This window comes from Ictalurus furcatus, chromosome 24, assembly GCF_023375685.1.
Source record: "Ictalurus furcatus strain D&B chromosome 24, Billie_1.0, whole genome shotgun sequence".
Lineage (NCBI taxonomy): Eukaryota > Metazoa > Chordata > Actinopteri > Siluriformes > Ictaluridae > Ictalurus > Ictalurus furcatus.
Window position 1 is genome coordinate 378,974 of NC_071278.1, and position 17,423 is coordinate 396,396.

The following is a 17,423-nucleotide window of genomic DNA, read 5'->3' on the forward strand; positions in this document are numbered from 1 at the left end:
AATTCATTACAGTTTCTACAGGAAGTCTGTTGTGTTGAACTTCTCCACCGTTCACTGATGGAGACTCGAGTGCAGAACTGTTTGTGGTAATTGTAGTGTTGAAGCTATCACAGCATAACTGTTCATATGAACTGAGGTCCAGAGCATCTTTATGGTGTTTAAGTGGAACCGTCCTCAGTAATCTCAGTGATCTTTAGTCTGCACCATGTGGGACATCCTCAGGAGCAGCATGTGACTTCCACCTGATCAGAACTCCAACCAGAAGTAAAACATCAGGATGGATCAGGCAGGTCCGGAGAGCAGAAGGGGTCAGGATCACTGGCAGCTCAGGAGTATCATGTGTAGAGAGAGAGAGAGAGAGAGAGAGAGAAGGAAAGAGAGAGAGAGAGAGAGAGAGAGAGAGAGAGAGAGAGAGACATTATTAGGTATGGTTATTGTCCTTTAATGCTTAAGGACAATGTGGTTTGCGTGAGTGAAAGCAGGAACTCCGGCGAGACTAGCTATGACATCATAACTAAAACAGAGAACCAGAAGGAAACACAGACATGAGGACGCTCTTGCAGACGGAGTTGAAGCTGAAGCAGAAGTGAGACCAGCTTTAATGGGTTTAATCTTTATAAAACATGGTAGCTACATATCTGTTGCTGTGTGTGTGTGTGTGTCTGTGTGTGTCTGTGTGTGTGTGTGTGTGTGAGAGAGAGAGAGAGAGAGAGAGAGAGAGAGCTGCAGGCGGTGAGTGAACAATAAAGCTGTCGCTGTGGAATTTACACACCTTAATGCTGCTCCCCACACAGCCACGCCCATGCAGCTGCAGCCTTAACATTCAATTTAATGCCTTATATGTAAAAAAAAATATTTTAAAATAATAATAATAATAATAATAATAATAATAATAATAATGTAAGACACTATAATTATGGTTGTATCTAAATCACCGTCAATATAATTAAATGTGTGTGTGTGTGTGTGTGGGTGTGGGTGAGATTGTAAACTTGGTGAAAACATTACTACAGCTAAACAGCATGGAGACCCTGTTCGGACTGGGTACTAGGGCCATCTCAGGTGATCTGTTCACACCAGGTACGATCACGTGTCTCCTCTGAGCACTTCTGTTCAAATTTCATCAGTAGCAGGTTGCCAAATTTTCCAAAATCCCATACCCATCTGACTAACTAATTAAATCTAAATAAAAGCTCAAAGTGTTTATGTTTAGGCATCAGACGGAGAATCATTTGCTAATTCAGTCAGCAGGAGTTTGGATCAGTGGATAAAAGCTTTCCTCATACCGTTCTCTGGATCTTCTCAGCTCAGAGAATTAATGAGCTTTCCACAATCACACACATGAAAAGAGACGAAGTAAAAACTGAAATAAATAATAAAACCTATGATGCGTCACTGCGAAGAGAAAGAGCAGCAGATGAACTTAATGTATAATGCATAATGTGTGTGTGAGAAGAGATCTCGCGAGGTCACGTACATTCTCATAAAGAAGGTAAGATAATAAAGTGTGTGACAGCATTCCTGTGGAGATAAACATCACCTTGATGCCATTTCCATCTGCAGTTATAATCACTTTATATAATTTAGCGAGGTGTTGCTGGGTGTGGACAGTGTGTGACTGACACTGATTGTGTGTGTGTTGAGTAAAAATGTGTATCATTTATGTCTGACTGGATTTACCTGTGTCACGTTAATAATGTTGTTTTTAAAAGGACATGGATGACATTCCTGGACATCAAGTTCCACGGCTAAGCCAGAGTATAAAAAGGAGTCTCGAGACATTTATTCCCTCACCCACTGCTTCGAGTCGAATCGTCACACGGCAAGCTTCAAGCGAAAGAACTGCAACATGGCAAGTTACTTCTCCAGCACCTCTATGGCCGGTAGATCCTCCAGGTCGAGCCGAGTCTCGAGTTCTTCTCGTGCCATCAGCGTTTACGGAGGAGCGGGAAGTTCGGATGTGCGGATCTCCGCCGCACCTGTCAGTTTCATGCAGGCCTCTTACAGCTCCATGGGCTCAGATGACTCTGCAGTCATCGGAAACGAGAAGCTGACGATGCAGAACCTGAATGACCGTCTGGCCTCCTACCTGGCAAAGGTACACATTCTGGAGAAGGCCAACGCTGAACTGGAGCTCAAGATCCGCCAGTTCCTAGACAGCAAAGCATCACCCAAGGCCCGAGACTACTCCGCCTACTTCGCCACCATCAGTGACCTGCAGAACAAGGTATCTTCCATCACAGCTCCAGTAGAGTTCAGTACTTAATGCTGTTCTGTCCTGTGGTCACAGTTTTAATGCTAAATCATCCCTGTGACAGGAACATTAATTTATTTAGATCTCATTCTGAATCTCACATGTTCCAGAAAGTCTCAATCATTCAAACATTCAGGTGGTTAACACCGTGAGAACACTGTTGCTAGGTAACTGGGAAATATGAAGCATGAGCTAGGTAATTACAGAGGCATTTTTATATTTATCAAGTCCTATATGCAGACAGTGTGAAGACACAGTGACCATGAAATGAGACAGAACCGTCTGGAACATCAACATTCGCCACAGATGTGTTGGATAATTACTGAGAAAAGACCAGATTTAGCATCAACTGCTAACCAATCTGTTATCTGACTGTTCAGGAGACAAGTCATTTATACAGTGTAAAGACAGAACAATCCAGAACATTAAAATTGACCTCAGATGTGTTGGTAAATAACTTCTCAAAATAATCTCCCAACATCTAATTCCACTTAGCATTGACCGCTGTCTGAACTTTTGGTAGCTGGTGGCTGGATTCCTCAGCGGTGTAAACACACAGTGAGAGTGGAAACGAGGCAGAACCATCATTTACGTACCTCAGATGTTCTGCCCAATTATTGAGAAAATATTAAAATAGCACTGTAATTACAATTAGCATCAAATGTGTACACACTGATTAGCAGTAATAAAACTATTTCCACTGCTAATGTGTTGTAGATCTACGCGGCTATCCATCTGAAGGGAGGAGTGCTCTTCAGCATGGAGAACTCACGCCTGGCCTCAGAGGACTTTAGGATTAAGTGAGTGTATGGAGGAAAATGTTGCTTAATGTTGTTCCTCCTGAATATATCATTTAAAGTTATGTTGATGCCAGTAATTAATAAATAAATGTTGTTACAACCAAGAAATGAATAAAAATAGTTAACGCATTTGCCCTCAGAAACGTATAAGTTTGAAAATGTAAATCAGGAAATGGCCTCATAATCCTATACCTGAAAACCAGGTATCGCTACATTAGCTAACCAGTTAGTTGATAGCTAGTAAACTAGTTCACGTTAGTCAGTTATATTTAAGTACAATACTCAATTTACATGCTCATTTTCTGTATTTGGATGTATTTGAACATCACCATGACGACCAGCATCACAAACGTTACCTAATTTAGTGAGCTAGAAATGTAGCTTAGCACACAGTTGCTATAGAAAAAAAAAATATCTCCACATTGTTGTTCTTTGCAAATGGAACATGATTGGCTCTGTTTATTTAGTGACATCACAGTCCAAGTTCATACGTAGCTCCGCCCACAAATTCAGTTTTACACAGAAGGACTGAGAGTATTTCTTGAATAATTTTGTTTAAATTTGATCCATTGTCTCTTTTGTTCTCGCCATAACGTGGTGCGCTAATTTGTGCTTTAATGAGGTTCGAGCACGAGTTGATGATGCGTCAAACGGTGGAAGGTGACATTGCCGGGATGAAGCGGCTGCTGGACGATCTCAAATTGTCCAAGCAGGACCTGGCGCTGCAGCTGGAAGGCCTGAAGGAGGAACTCGCCTTCCTCAAAAAGAACCATGAGGAGGTGAGTTGTGCTCCCAAGAACAAATTAACAGTACAGTCAAGTCAAAGGAGCTACAAGTCAAAACGTCACCTGCAACCAATGTGTGCATGCTTTAGGTCAAGACCTTTAACACCGCTACCTAGCAACCATTAATGGTTCTTAACACGCTATTTATTTAGTCTTTGTGTCAGAAAGCGCTTGAAACTTGATCATTTGCCCTCATTACTAGCCTTTCTTTTAATTAAATTGTTTCATCTTGATGAGGTGATTATAATAAAACACTTATTTTATTTACACAGAGGGCGGGGGGGGGGGGGGTCCTCAGCGGCAGGGGCTCAAACTTAAAAAACTACTTCACTAACTTTAATTTAGATACATACTCTTATCCCCCTGTTAGGCACTGTAAACAGCAGCTTGTGTGTTTTCTGTTGTAGGAGATGTCGCTGGCGCGTCAGCATATGGGTGGGCAGGTGAACGTGGAGGTCGACGCCGTGCCTCAAGCAGACCTCACTAAAGTCCTGGCAGAAATTCGTGAACAATACGAAACAGTCGCTGAGAAAAACAAGAGAGAGCTGGAAGCCTGGTTCAAATCCAAGGTGAGCTGATCACCAGATGTGGGTAGAGTAGCCGAAAGTTTCACTCAAGTACAAGTAAAACTACTTATAACAAATAATTACTCAATAACATTAACAGTAATAATGTTAATAATGACGTGAGTATTAAAGAGTAATAAAGAACACGATGAGAAGACTCAAGTAGAAAGTGACTAGTTACTTCAGATCTGATTAAAATGAAGGGAAAGTCCTGAATCTCAAGTTACATGGAGAACTGTACGTCTCACCTCTCCCTCAAAGTCTGTTCTGGTTATATGATATAAAACCTGGGTTCAGGTTCAGGATAAAGCAGCAGATCCCAGTCCTGTGAAGGGTACAATAACACAACCTGTCATTTTCAACACAAAATCTCTCTCACACACACACACACACACCCAAAAAAACAAACATTTTCATAACAGTTGACTGTCTTTATTTTTACAACATGTTAACAACATAAACAAATCTAGAACAGAACATAGCAGCGCCCACTAGTGGACAATTTACTCTACACAACCAACGAGAGCAGAAATAGTGCCTAATGGTCTAATTTTTCTACGAGCACCATATCTACTAGGTGTCCACAAACTTTTGGTTATATAGGGTATCTATCTATCTATCTATCTGTCTAAATTTGCCCATCAGAGGACGCTACTGTTAATTTAATTGTTCTCATAAAACATTTTTCCATTCCCAAAAGGGAACATTATCTTTGCTGCTTGTGATGCATCCTGGGTAATTATTACCACCGCTGATGATAAAATTTGATCTTAATGTTGTTTTTTTGTAGACAGAGACTCTGAAACACGAGGTGGTCACTAAAACTGAGACCCTGCAGACGTCTCAAAGTGAAATCAAGAGCCTGAAATCCCGTCTGCAGGCTCTGGAGATCGAGCTGCAGTCCCAGATGTCGATGGTGAGGAACATCATCACGCATGTCTTCACTACTGTAGCCTGCTAGCTAATGTGTGAATTAGCAGTTAGCGTATGACATTAAAACTTGAAGAACTTTACATTTTATTCCATTACCCACTCTAATGTTGTTCTGTGCGATTTTTCTGGATGTCTGTCACAGAAAGCGTCGTTGGAAAGCACGCTGAGTGAAACCAGGTCACGTTACTCCATGCGTCTGTCTGCATACCAAACACAGGTGAGCGTTACTGAGCTGCTCATTATTTAATGTTAACACTTCAACACTTCTCGAGGATTAAATGAGATTTGAATATGTTTTCAGGTGACGAGTCTGGAGGAGCAGCTGCAGCAGCTTCGTGCTGATCTCGCTCGCCAGTCTCAGGAGTACCAGATGCTGCTGGACATCAAGACCAGACTGGAGATGGAGATCGCCGAGTACAGGAGACTGCTGGACGGAGAAGCCTCCACGTGAGTTTTTATGAGCTACAGATATAACACGTTTGTCGAGTGTTGCGCTAAGTATAGTTAGCATGTGAACAAAACTATGTGTAAATCGGCTAATTAGCACATGTTTTCTAGGTCTATAAACTATATAACAACATTTTAACATCATTTCACCCAAAAAATGAAGGTCAATACATTTAATTTAAAGTTTTCTAATAATTAAACAAATAAAAATTATGACATATTGCTAAAAATGTTGGTGTGATATGTATTTTTCAGTAAAAATAATAGCTGGTCTCTCTGATCAATCAGGATTAATTTTACTCTGTGGATTATTACAGTATGATTCAGATGAAGTGTGTAAAAGAGACTTTAGAATAAAACTTTAATAAATGATAAATACTGTAAAAATACTGTGCTAATAAATAATTATAATTACAGCAGTACGAAGACAACATCCAGCAGCACTTCGAGGACTAAGGTGATCACAGTGGTGGAGGAGGTGGTGGACGGGAAGGTGATCTCCTCTTCATCATCACAATCAACCTTCCTTAAAAAATGAAGCTGGGATTCAGACACAGAGCTCCAGAGCGCCCTCGTGTGGCCGCGAGAAACACCACACGGTCTGAGCTGAATAAACACTGCAAGTCACTGCAACTCACCTCACCGTGTCCTGTGTCTCATTCACACACACACACACACACACACACACACACACACACACACACAGATAAATACACACACACACGCACACACACAGAGATAAATACACACACACACACACACACACACACACACACACACACAGATATAAATACATACACACACACAGATAAATACACACACACACACACACACAAATACACAGACACATACACACAGATATAAACACACACACAGAGATATAAATACACACACAGATATAAATACATACACACACACACAGATAAATACACACACATACACAAACACACACACAGATATAAATACATACACACACAGATAAATACACACACACACACACACACAGAGAGATATAAATACACACACAGATATAAATACATACACACACACACACAGATAAATACACACACATACACACAGATATAAACACACACACAGATAAATACACACACAGATAAATACATACACACACACACAGATATAAATACAAAAAATTCCATGGTCAAAAAAATTTCAATTACTATTAGTTCAATAACTATAATAATAAATATATAATATAAATATGCTAAAATAATAATATTAATAATAATAATTGAGTGAATTAAAATATAACACATCTAACCTACATTTAGTAAAGAAGCAAATAAGATAAAATATAATTAGCATGTGAATGGGAAGTTTTAAACAAGACAGAAAAAAACATTAAATAAAATTACTGAACTATTATAAATATCTTAAAAGCAACTTCTGCGGAATGAAACACACTCCTCCTGTATGTTTAAACAAAAATTAATTATCTATTAAATAAAATAAATATCATTAAATAAAACTTAATTAGCATTGAATAATAATGTACCTAGTTGAGTGAGTAATGAAGAGCTGATTATTGTTAAATAACTCCGTGGATCACAGAAAAAACATTACCTCCAGATTTTAATTACGTTAATAACATCAAAACAAAACACATTCCATAGGATGCTTTCATCTGAAGGTTTTCAATACAGTAAACTAAGAGTATTTCAAATATATAATATTTGTTTCTATAATATTCTAGGATATAATGCTATCTGATTTCTTTTATTTATACAAATAAAACTTCCTCCATGTTTCTTCTGTAAATCAGTGGCTCCACCTAGTGTCAGGTTAATTTAGTCACAAACGGAATCCAAGTCTGATACAAATCTTTACTATTTAATGAAAACGTTTAATACAAACTTCAGTACGGTATCACACTGGTACAAAAACATCTGGCAAAAACATCTGCCAGTGCAGCTGGTGATGTAGCTTACAGCAGGTTATGGTCACTGAACTGTTGGATGTCCAGGTGCTGCTCCGAAAACAATGTGGACTTGATAGATAATTGCAATAGCTTTGAGGGCAAGGCTGGCCTGTTAGGACAGGACGGTATTCATCTCACTCGGGAAGTCCTGCTCTCATTTGCAGAGGACAGACAGCAGCTTAATAAAGTTGAGGAATGTGTAAAGGACATTAGACGTCGGATGCTAATTAACTTCCTTTTCCTTAATTCTGATAAGACAGAAGAACTTGTACTAGGACCACGTGTAGCTAGAAGTAATCTTTCTGATCTCACAGTAACTCTGGATGTTCTTTCTGTTTCATCATGTACAGCAGTAAAAGACCTTGGAGTGATTATTGACTCCAGTCTATCATTTGATGCTCATGTAGATAATATTACTAGGATAGCCTTCTTTCATCTCAGAAATATTTCTAAGATAAGAAATATATTGTCACTACATGATGTAGAAATATTAGTTCATGTATTCGTCACCTCTAGACTAGATTACTGTAATGCCTTACTGTCTGGATGTTCCAGTAGGAGCATAAACAAACTCCAGTTAGTCCAGAATGTAGCTGCTAGAGTCCTTACAACGCATTTGGTAGACGCCCTTATCCAGAGCCACTTACATTTATCTCATTTATACACCTGAGCATTTATCGCCTCTGGCTGCTCATTAGTGATCAATTTAAATAAGAATGTTTTATCCAGATTTCTGTAAAGCTACTTTTTGATAGTGTCCATTGTTAAAAGCGCTAAATAAATAAACCTGAATTGAATGAATGCTCTTGTGGCTGAACGAGCACAAATCCCCACAGCCATGCTCACTCTTATGTGATTTTCTAATCTAATGTAATTGCCAAAAAAAAAAGGCTAAAAAAGAAAACTGCCATTTTTCATTAGTTTCTTTAATAACTCGTTCCAGTACATGATTTAAAGAATTACATGGTTTCTTGATAAACGTGTACACGGTGAGTACGAAAAGAACTCGTCACTAAAACAGATATAAACAGATAAAACGGATACGAAACATTTCTACCAGACCCCCCTCCCCGACATAATAAAGAAAGACACTTGCATAATAGCAAATCAGTCACAAACAGGTATGAAAATGTATATAATTATATATATATATATATATATATATATATTTATATGTAGACTTAGAAAAAAAAAAAAAAAAAGGTAATACTTTGAGAGGTGTGTACAATGGAGCATAGAAGACAAAATCAATATATTAATGTTCCTCTGTAAGTCTTTCATAAGTGAGGTTACTTTTTGTATATGAATGTCTTTATTTCTCATCTGTCAATCATTCTCATGGGGTGGGATCAGTGATTATAACTGGCGTATTGAAGAGTAGTGACGTGAGTGTATCTCTGAACCTGATGTTCTCCTGCACCTCAGAGCCCCTGTTCATATTAACATCGGTTCATTCACAGTAATGTTGGCGGGATAAGATTTGCTAATATAGCGATACTATCATCAGCTAATGTTACTGCATTAGGCTCAGTGCAAAGAAAGTCTGGTTCCGAGTTCCACTTGACCTACTATCAAGAAGGTTTGTTATAGAACTACAAGGTTCCCTAGTGACGGATTCCCTTTGGTTCTGAAACCTTGATGGTGAACACCATGTGCTGGGACTGAATATTTTGGTCCTGGAAATGTGCATTGTGGTCATTTCAACGGCCTGAGAAGTCGACAGAGGAAATTATCTACTGTTATCTAATTAACTACCGTCACGTTTGTGCCCTCAACAAAACTTCGCATCAGCACAGAACTCCATCCATCCACAATATGAAAGGAACCAATCAGAGATCAGTTCCTGTATAAATGCCATGCTAGATTTTAACAGATGTAAAATGGACTTGATTAAGTGGACAAACCATGAATCTATTCATTAGCCCACTAACAGAGTGAGAGCTCCAATGTGCCCATGGTTCCACAGGAACCTAATTAACTAGGCATTAATACTGATGAGGGATGTGCATAGGGATGTACCATTACCCCACAGAGGTAATGAGCAAGTCCTGGAATGCTTGGGGAATTTACGCCTCTGCTGTAGTATAGTGTGTTTGTGTCTTTGGTAAAATGACAGTCAATCTGTAGATAACATTTTAGCTATGAGCAATGCTGTTCTCTACAGCATATACAACACATAGAACAAGTTCTGTTCTACAAGTCTGGCCATGTTTTCAGTTCTGCTTAACACTTTGTGTTTAAACAGAAGGAATCTAGGTAACTGGAAGCAGGACCTTTGGAGGACCAGACCATGTCCACAAGCACCAGGATTTGGGAATGAGTAGCAAGCTACAGTTACGGCATTGAGGTGGTTCACAGCACCAAGAACCGCATGAACCAACTGGAGTATTACGTAAATGGGCTGCACTTATATAGCGCTTTTATCCAAAGCACTTTACACTGTGTCTCATTCTCCCATTCACACACACACTCACACACACCAATGGTAGCAGAGCTGTCATGCAAGGTGCTAGCCTGCCATCAGGAGCAACTTGGGGTTCAGTGTCTTGCCCAAGGACACTTCGGCATGTGGAGTCATGTGGAGTCATGTGGGCCGGGAATCGAACCGCCAACCCTGCGATTAGTGGACAACCCGCTCTACCACCTGATCCACAGCCGCCCGCAAACAAAACAAATAAAAATGCTTAACAGGGTTTTCTTTCCTCTTCTGGCTGGACGGGGGATAAAACACCTCGGTGACTTCCACCAGTCTGGTCCACTGGGCAACTACAAATAAAACACTGATAGTCTGATCTCCTTCCTCATACTGGGGCTACTGGTCTGACCACTACTGAATAAAGTAAACATATTCAGTACGTACTCATACCTGACTCTGTCACTAATCCCACCCTCTGAGGCTGACTGACAGATAATAATATGATGGATCAAACCATCACTCATAAATAAGTAAATTAAATAATTTTATATGTGATATCTATATATATAGTATCATTATTACAGACATTAACATTTTGTTTTATCTCCTGTGCTCCATTACGTTTTAGCTGCACTCGTTCTTCGTTATTGCGCTTTCTCTCGTTTGTGGATCTGTTCATGTGCTTTGAGGTGGCCCGACTGGCTGAAGCACTTGCTGCACTGCGAGCACGAGTACGGCTTCTCACCCGTGTGGATCTGCTGGTGCGCCTTTAAGTGTCCGAGGCGGCCGAAGCTCTTGCCGCACTGCGTGCACTGAAACGGCTTCTCCCCAGTGTGGATCTTTTCATGAGTCTTGAGCACGCCCGAGTTCCCAAAGCTCTTTCCACAATACACACACTGGTATGGCTTCTCACCTGTGTGGCTCTGCTGATGGTTGCGGAAGCTCACCTCCTTCGTGAACGCCTTGCCACAGTGCTGGCAGGAGAACGGACGCTCGCCAGTGTGTACCAGGCGGTGTGTCTTGAGTTCCTTGGAGTGAAAAAAGGCCTTTCCGCACTCGTCGCAGGTGAACGGCTTCTCGCCCGTGTGGATGCGCTGGTGCGAGCGCAGGTCATCTGCCTTGGTGAAGCCTTTGGGGCAGAAGTTACAGTTGTAGGGCTTCTGGCCCGTGTGTATCAGTTGGTGCCGCTTCAGGTTGCCCGCTTGGCCGAAGCTTTTGCCACACTGCGAGCAGGAGTACGGCCGCTCACCTGTGTGGATGCGCTGGTGCGTCTTCAGGTTTCCCAGAGTGCTGAAGTTCTTTCCGCATTGCGTGCAGGAGAATGGCTTTTCGCCCGTCAGGTTGCGAGGTTTGCGTGGTTGAGTTTTTGCTTTCGCAGTGTCTGGGTTTGTGGCATTTGTGTTTGCATTTGCAGACTGCATGTCGTACATGTGAGCGGACGAAAATTCGATAACAGCATCAGGGCGGAGCTTATTGAGCTCAGTGCGGAGCTCCGCCATTCGGATTGACTCGAGAATGTTTGACTCCGCTGTATCCGATGTCTCAGACTTCTCGGATGCGAGCGTCGAGTCGTATTCGTACCGGCTGGCCTCAAGTTCCATTGCATAGTAACACTGCAGGTCGGAACTCTGATCCGACTTGATGTAGTCCAGGTTGTCATGCGACACGTAGTCAAAGGCATCATAACTCGGCTTATAAGAGTCCAACTCGGCGCCGTGGAACGAGTGCAGGTCCGACTTGATGTACTCCAGGCCACTGATCTCCATCCGGACGTGTTCCGATCCCAGCTCCGCAGTGCTCAGCGGCTGGATTTGGGTCACGTCCACGGTGCGGATCGGTACCAGCTCCAAGTCTGGGTCGCTCTTTACACATGGCAGCATGGCGGTTGGCTCTGCAACCTCCGAGCTAAGTGTGTTCAGCATGGCCAGTGTCGGCGTCACACACTCGGCACGCAGGGGCTCCAGAGCAGGAGACAGACACTCCGAGGCCAGAGCGTTCAGGCCTAATGCGATACACTCCGTCTCCAGCTCGGCCATCCTCAGCCAGATTCGTCCCTTAGCAGTCTACTTAGTGCCAGCACTGCTGATCTCTTCCCTGATTCTGGACCCTGTATAACCCAAACACACACGCACACACACGCGCACACACATGCGCACATGCAGACACACACACACACACACACAGGTTAAAGTAATGTGAGTTTGAGTTTGGTACTAGCATGAGATTGATGATAATGAAGTTAACACATAAACATAGTGTTCATGTAGAGCAACATACTGTACACATGGCAAAAAACATGTTAGTGTAACAACACACACTCTTGCAACGCAACAAACAGACACACTGGTGTGACACAACAAACACACGCTGGTGTAACACAACAAACACACGCTGGTGTAACGCAACAGATACACACTGGTGTAACGCAACAAACACACGCTGGTGTAACAACAAATACACACTGGTGTAACACAACAAACACACATTGGTGTAACGCAACAAATACACACTGGTGTAACACAACAAACACACACTGGTGTAACACAACAAAGGCACACCGGTGTAACGCAACAAATACACACCGGTGTAACACAACTAACACACGCTGGTGTAACACAACATACACACGCTGGTGTAACGCAACAGATACACACTGGTGTAACACAACAAACACACGCTGGTGTAACACAACATACACACGCTGGTGTAACGCAACAGATACACACTGGTGTAACGCAACAGATACACACTGGTGTAACACAACAAACACACGCTGGTGTAACGCAACAAACACACACTGGTGTAACGCAACTAACACACACTGGTGTAACGCAACTAACACACACTGGTGTAACACAACAAACACACACTGGTGTAACGCAACAAATACACGCTGGTGTAACGCAACAGACACACGCTGGTGTAACGCAACAGATACACACTGGTGTAACGCAACAGATACACACTGGTGTAACGCAACAAACACACGCTGGTGTAACACAACAAACACACATTGGTGTAATGCAACAAATACACACTGGTGTAACAACAAACACACACTGGTGTAACACAACAAATACACACTGGTGTAACACAACAAATACACACTGGTGTAACAACAAACACACGCTGGTGTAACACAACAAACACGCTGGTGTAACATAAATACACACTAGTGTAACACAACAAATACACACTGGTGTAACACAACAAATACACACTGGTGTAACACAACAAATACATGCTGGTGTAACACAACAAATACACACTGGTGTAACAACAAAGACACACTGGTGTAACACAACTAAGTCATGCTGGCGTAACACAACAAATACACTAGTGTAACACAAAAACACAGTAGGGTAACACAACAAATACATGCTGGTGTAACACAACAAATATACACTAATGTAACACAACAAAGATAGGCTGGTGTAACAACAAATACACACTAGTGTAACACAACAAAGACACGCTGGTGTAACTCAACAAACACAGTAGTGTAACACAACAAAGACACGCTGGTGTAACTCAATAAACACAGTAGTGTAACACAACAAATATACGCTGGTGTAACACAACAAAGACACGCTGGTGTAACTCAACAAACACAGTAGTGTAACACAACAAATACACGCTGGTGTAACACAACAAACACACTGATGTAACACAAACACATGCTGGTATCACACAACATACACACTGGTGTAACGCAACAAACACGCGCTGGTGTAACACAAAAAACACACGCTGTTGTAACAACAAACACACACTGGTGTAACACAACAAACAAATGCTGATGTAACAAAAAACACACTGGTGTAACACAACAAACACACTGGTGTAACACAACAAACACACACTGGTGTAACAACAAACACACGTTGCTGTAACACAACAAGCACACTGGTGTAACACAACAAACACACGCTGGTGTAACACAACAAACACATGCTGGTGTAACACAACAAACACATGCTGGTGTAACACAAACACACGCTGGTGTAACAATAAACACGCTGGTGTAACATAAATACACACTGGTGTAACACAACAAATACACGCTGCTGTAACACAACAAAGGCATGCTGGTGTAACACAACAAATACACACTGGTGTAACAACAAAGACACACTGGTGTAACACAACAAATATACGCTGGTGTAACAGAACAAAGTCATGCTGGTGTAACACAACAAACACTGGTGTAACACAACAAACACGCGCTGGTGTAACAGAAAACACACTGGTGTAACGCAACAAATACATGCTGGTGTAAAACAAAAAATACACGCTGGTGTAACACAACAAACACATGGTATAACAACAAATACACACTGGTGTAACACAACAAACACATGGTGTAACACAACAAACACACGCTGATGTAACACAACAAATACACGCTGATGTAACACAACAAATACACGCTGATGTAACACAACAAACACACGCTGATGTAACACAACAAATACACGCTGATGTAACACAACAAACACATGGTGTAACACAACAAACACACGCTGATGTAACACAACAAACACACGCTGATGTAACACAACAAATACACGCTGATGTAACACAACAAACACATGGTGTAACACAACAAACACACGCTGATGTAACACAACAAACACACGCTGATGTAACACAACAAACACACGCTGATGTAACACAACAAACACATAACACATGAACATATGAAAATTGTGTCATTTATCACAGTATCAGTGTTGTGTTGATGTATTGTGTATTGTTTAGCTGATTTAATGTTCACAGTAAATTAGAAAATAATCCTAATATAAATCACAGGTGTACAACTGCCTCAATCAAACACACACACACACACAAACAACAACAAAAAACAGCTAGACTTAACACAAAGCTCTAATTTGTTTAGCTGATGATGATGATGAAGATGATGAAGATAAAAGGTTGTTACACACTGAATAAAATCTCTCCTGTTTGCGCTCCAGTCAGAATAAAAGGTAAATATTTGCATATTTATTAGCATGTTAATGATGGCTTTAATAACAGGTCATAAGGCGCTTGCAGAAGTGTCAATCACTCAATCAATCAATCAATCAATCAGGACTTCAAAGCGAGGCCGCGGTCTGATTAATGAGCGAAATCACAACCTGCAGCGGTAAATAAACCTGATCTGTAGCATTAGCATTGTGTGCTAACATGCTAATCCGGGTCGTGCTGATGAAGCTTCCATACTTTCTGCTGCTTTTATTCAAACTGTCGGTGTGGGGTTATTTTTACACAATAAATCTCTCTCTCTCTCTCTCTCTCTCTCTCTCTCACTCTCTTTCTCTGTGTGTGTGTGTGTGTGTGTGTGTGTGTGTGTCCAGCTGCTGAAGCGGAACTCGGATGATTGTGATGTTTTTGCAGAATAGAATTGTGCAGAATCTCCGCTTTCTCGGGTTTATTATGCATGCACGCAGAGAAGCGGCAGAACAGGAGGAGTGTGTTGGAGTGTGTTGGAGTGTGGAGGAGGCTGAGAGGCCCACACTGCTGCTGCTGCTGCTGCTACAGAGGCCATCTTGTTTATGGCTAAAGCTATGTGCTACACACCGACACAAACTTCAGCACTCTCATTACCGCATGCAACTTTTCTTCTTTTTGTTTAGTTTAGTTTGTTTGTTTCGTTTTCACACGCGCAAATCCTTTACTTCCGCTCCTTCCTCTGCTCAGGTGTACATAAAAAAAAATTAACGGATGCGTGAAATCCAGAAACGGAAACGCAACAATTTATTGCAGTTATTCTGAATCTTATGCATGCATGCACTCGGCCGCGCGCGACCTGATAGGAGGGGAAAAAACAGATGCACAAAAATAATGATAGGATGAAAGTTATAAAAATGCACGAGAGAGAAACAGGTGATCTGTGCACGCGCTTTTATTTTACCTGCAGTTTCCCCGGTGCATTGCTTTTTCCCCCTTCTCCCTCTCTCTCTCTCGCGCGCGGGCTCGTCGCTCAGCCCCGGAGCCGCCACGTCCGCGAGAAGCTCTCTCTCTCTCTCTCTCTCGTGCCTGCCTCCTTCTTCTTCTCCTCCTCCTCCTTTTTCCCCGTTTCCGCGGCTCGCGCTCGTTTCTTCCAGTCAAATCGGTGGAACGGCAGTGCGCGCGCGCAGCAGCAGCTGCAGCCACATCAGGAACAGCAGCAGCAGCGCGCGCGCGGAGTCATGGTGGCCTACTTCCGACCAAATGTGGGTGGTTTTATTTTCTGGTCGAGAGCGCGCGCGCGAGAGAGAGAGAGAGCTTTGACTTTGACACACCAAGCCGTGCATGCTGACAGATTCACCACCAAACGATTTGTGCACGGTGTAAAGCGGCACGTGCGTTGTGTTTACCGCTATAAATCACTAGTGCACTAATCCCGTGCATCGCGTGAAACGCGTTTTATAGCTGCTGTAGTGTGTGCATGGCACGTGCATTATTTACTGTCGTGTACGCTGTTAAAATAACCTGCACGTGGCAGTGTATGGACGGTGCATTGTGTGAAATGTTGCATGTCATTTACTTTTTTTTGTCATGTGTTTAAATTGTTTCAGTGTTCAGTGCATTGCTTTTTTCATTATAAATCACTAATGCATTGCATAAAATAGGTGTGTTTACCTAAGATATATATATATACACAGTGGATATAAAAAAAAAGTCTACACACCCCTGTTAAAATTGCAGGTTTTTGTAATGTAACAAAAAAATGAAACAGATAAATCTTGTGAGAACTTTTCACACCCTCAATGTGACATTACATTGTATAAAGATAAAGTGAAAAACAATCGGAATCTTTTTAGGGAAAAATAAAAAATGTACAATAACCTGGTTGCATACGTGCACACCGGGTTAAAAACAATCCAAATTGGGTTATTTTTAGACCAACGGCTGGGTAAATACAGGACAGAACACATTTTGGGTTAAATTAACCCATCACGTGGAGTTGTTCATTTTAACCCAGCAAATGTGTTGTTTTTCAACCCAAAGGATAGTTTCATTTTTACAGAAACGCTGGGTTAATTTTATTTCATATATAGGTTAATATTTTTACCCTTTAAAAATGTCAAATATACCACATTATAAACAAACATGTCAGCATGGTATCTCCTTTATTTATACACAAGGTGTTCAGAAATGTATTGCTAGAGCTGATAAAGTTGTGTTTATATATAGACTTTGAAGTAAATGACTTAAGTAAGTCATATATTTAATGAAAACATCAGATTTTGATCAAAGGACACGTTTAAAACATCCACAAAAAAAAAAAAAAACATCCT

At 41.4% G+C, this 17,423-nt stretch overlaps 2 protein-coding genes across 3 annotated transcripts; one reads left to right on the plus strand and one right to left on the minus strand.

The window, feature by feature from the left end:
• Positions 1-1,764: 1,764 nt before the first annotated feature.
• Positions 1,765-6,422, plus strand: LOC128600465 (keratin, type I cytoskeletal 13). 2 transcript variants are annotated; one of them, XM_053612986.1, is made up of 8 exons: positions 1,765-2,227; positions 2,972-3,054; positions 3,677-3,833; positions 4,247-4,408; positions 5,196-5,321; positions 5,481-5,555; positions 5,640-5,785; positions 6,206-6,422. In XM_053612986.1, the coding sequence occupies exons 1-8, from the start codon at positions 1,850-1,852 to the stop codon at positions 6,321-6,323; spliced, it is 1,245 nt and encodes a 414-aa protein (XP_053468961.1). In that variant the 5' UTR covers positions 1,765-1,849; the 3' UTR covers positions 6,324-6,422. The 2 variants fall into 2 exon arrangements, with proteins under 2 accessions (XP_053468961.1, XP_053468960.1); XM_053612985.1 differs by having other exon boundaries at positions 1,835-2,227; positions 6,203-6,422.
• Positions 6,423-7,665: 1,243 nt separating this feature from the next.
• On the minus strand, positions 7,666-16,311 carry si:dkeyp-113d7.1 (uncharacterized protein LOC407709 homolog). The gene is made up of 2 exons (XM_053612984.1): positions 16,055-16,311; positions 7,666-12,247 (listed from the first exon to the last, which is right to left on the minus strand). The coding sequence occupies exon 2, from the start codon at positions 12,174-12,176 to the stop codon at positions 10,785-10,787; it is 1,392 nt and encodes a 463-aa protein (XP_053468959.1). The 5' UTR covers positions 12,177-12,247; positions 16,055-16,311; the 3' UTR covers positions 7,666-10,784.
• Positions 16,312-17,423: the final 1,112 nt, after the last annotated feature.

Coding starts and splice junctions, on each gene's coding strand:
- si:dkeyp-113d7.1 (XM_053612984.1), bottom strand. CDS start 12,176: ATGGCCGAGCTGGAGACGGAGTGTATCGCATTAGGCCTGAACGCTCTG.
- LOC128600465 (XM_053612985.1), top strand. CDS start 1,850: ATGGCAAGTTACTTCTCCAGCACCTCTATGGCCGGTAGATCCTCCAGG. Junction 3,055..3,676: donor TCAGAGGACTTTAGGATTAA/GTGAGTGTATGG, acceptor TGCTTTAATGAG/GTTCGAGCACGAGTTGATGA. Junction 5,786..6,202: donor CTGGACGGAGAAGCCTCCAC/GTGAGTTTTTAT, acceptor TTATAATTACAG/CAGTACGAAGACAACATCCA.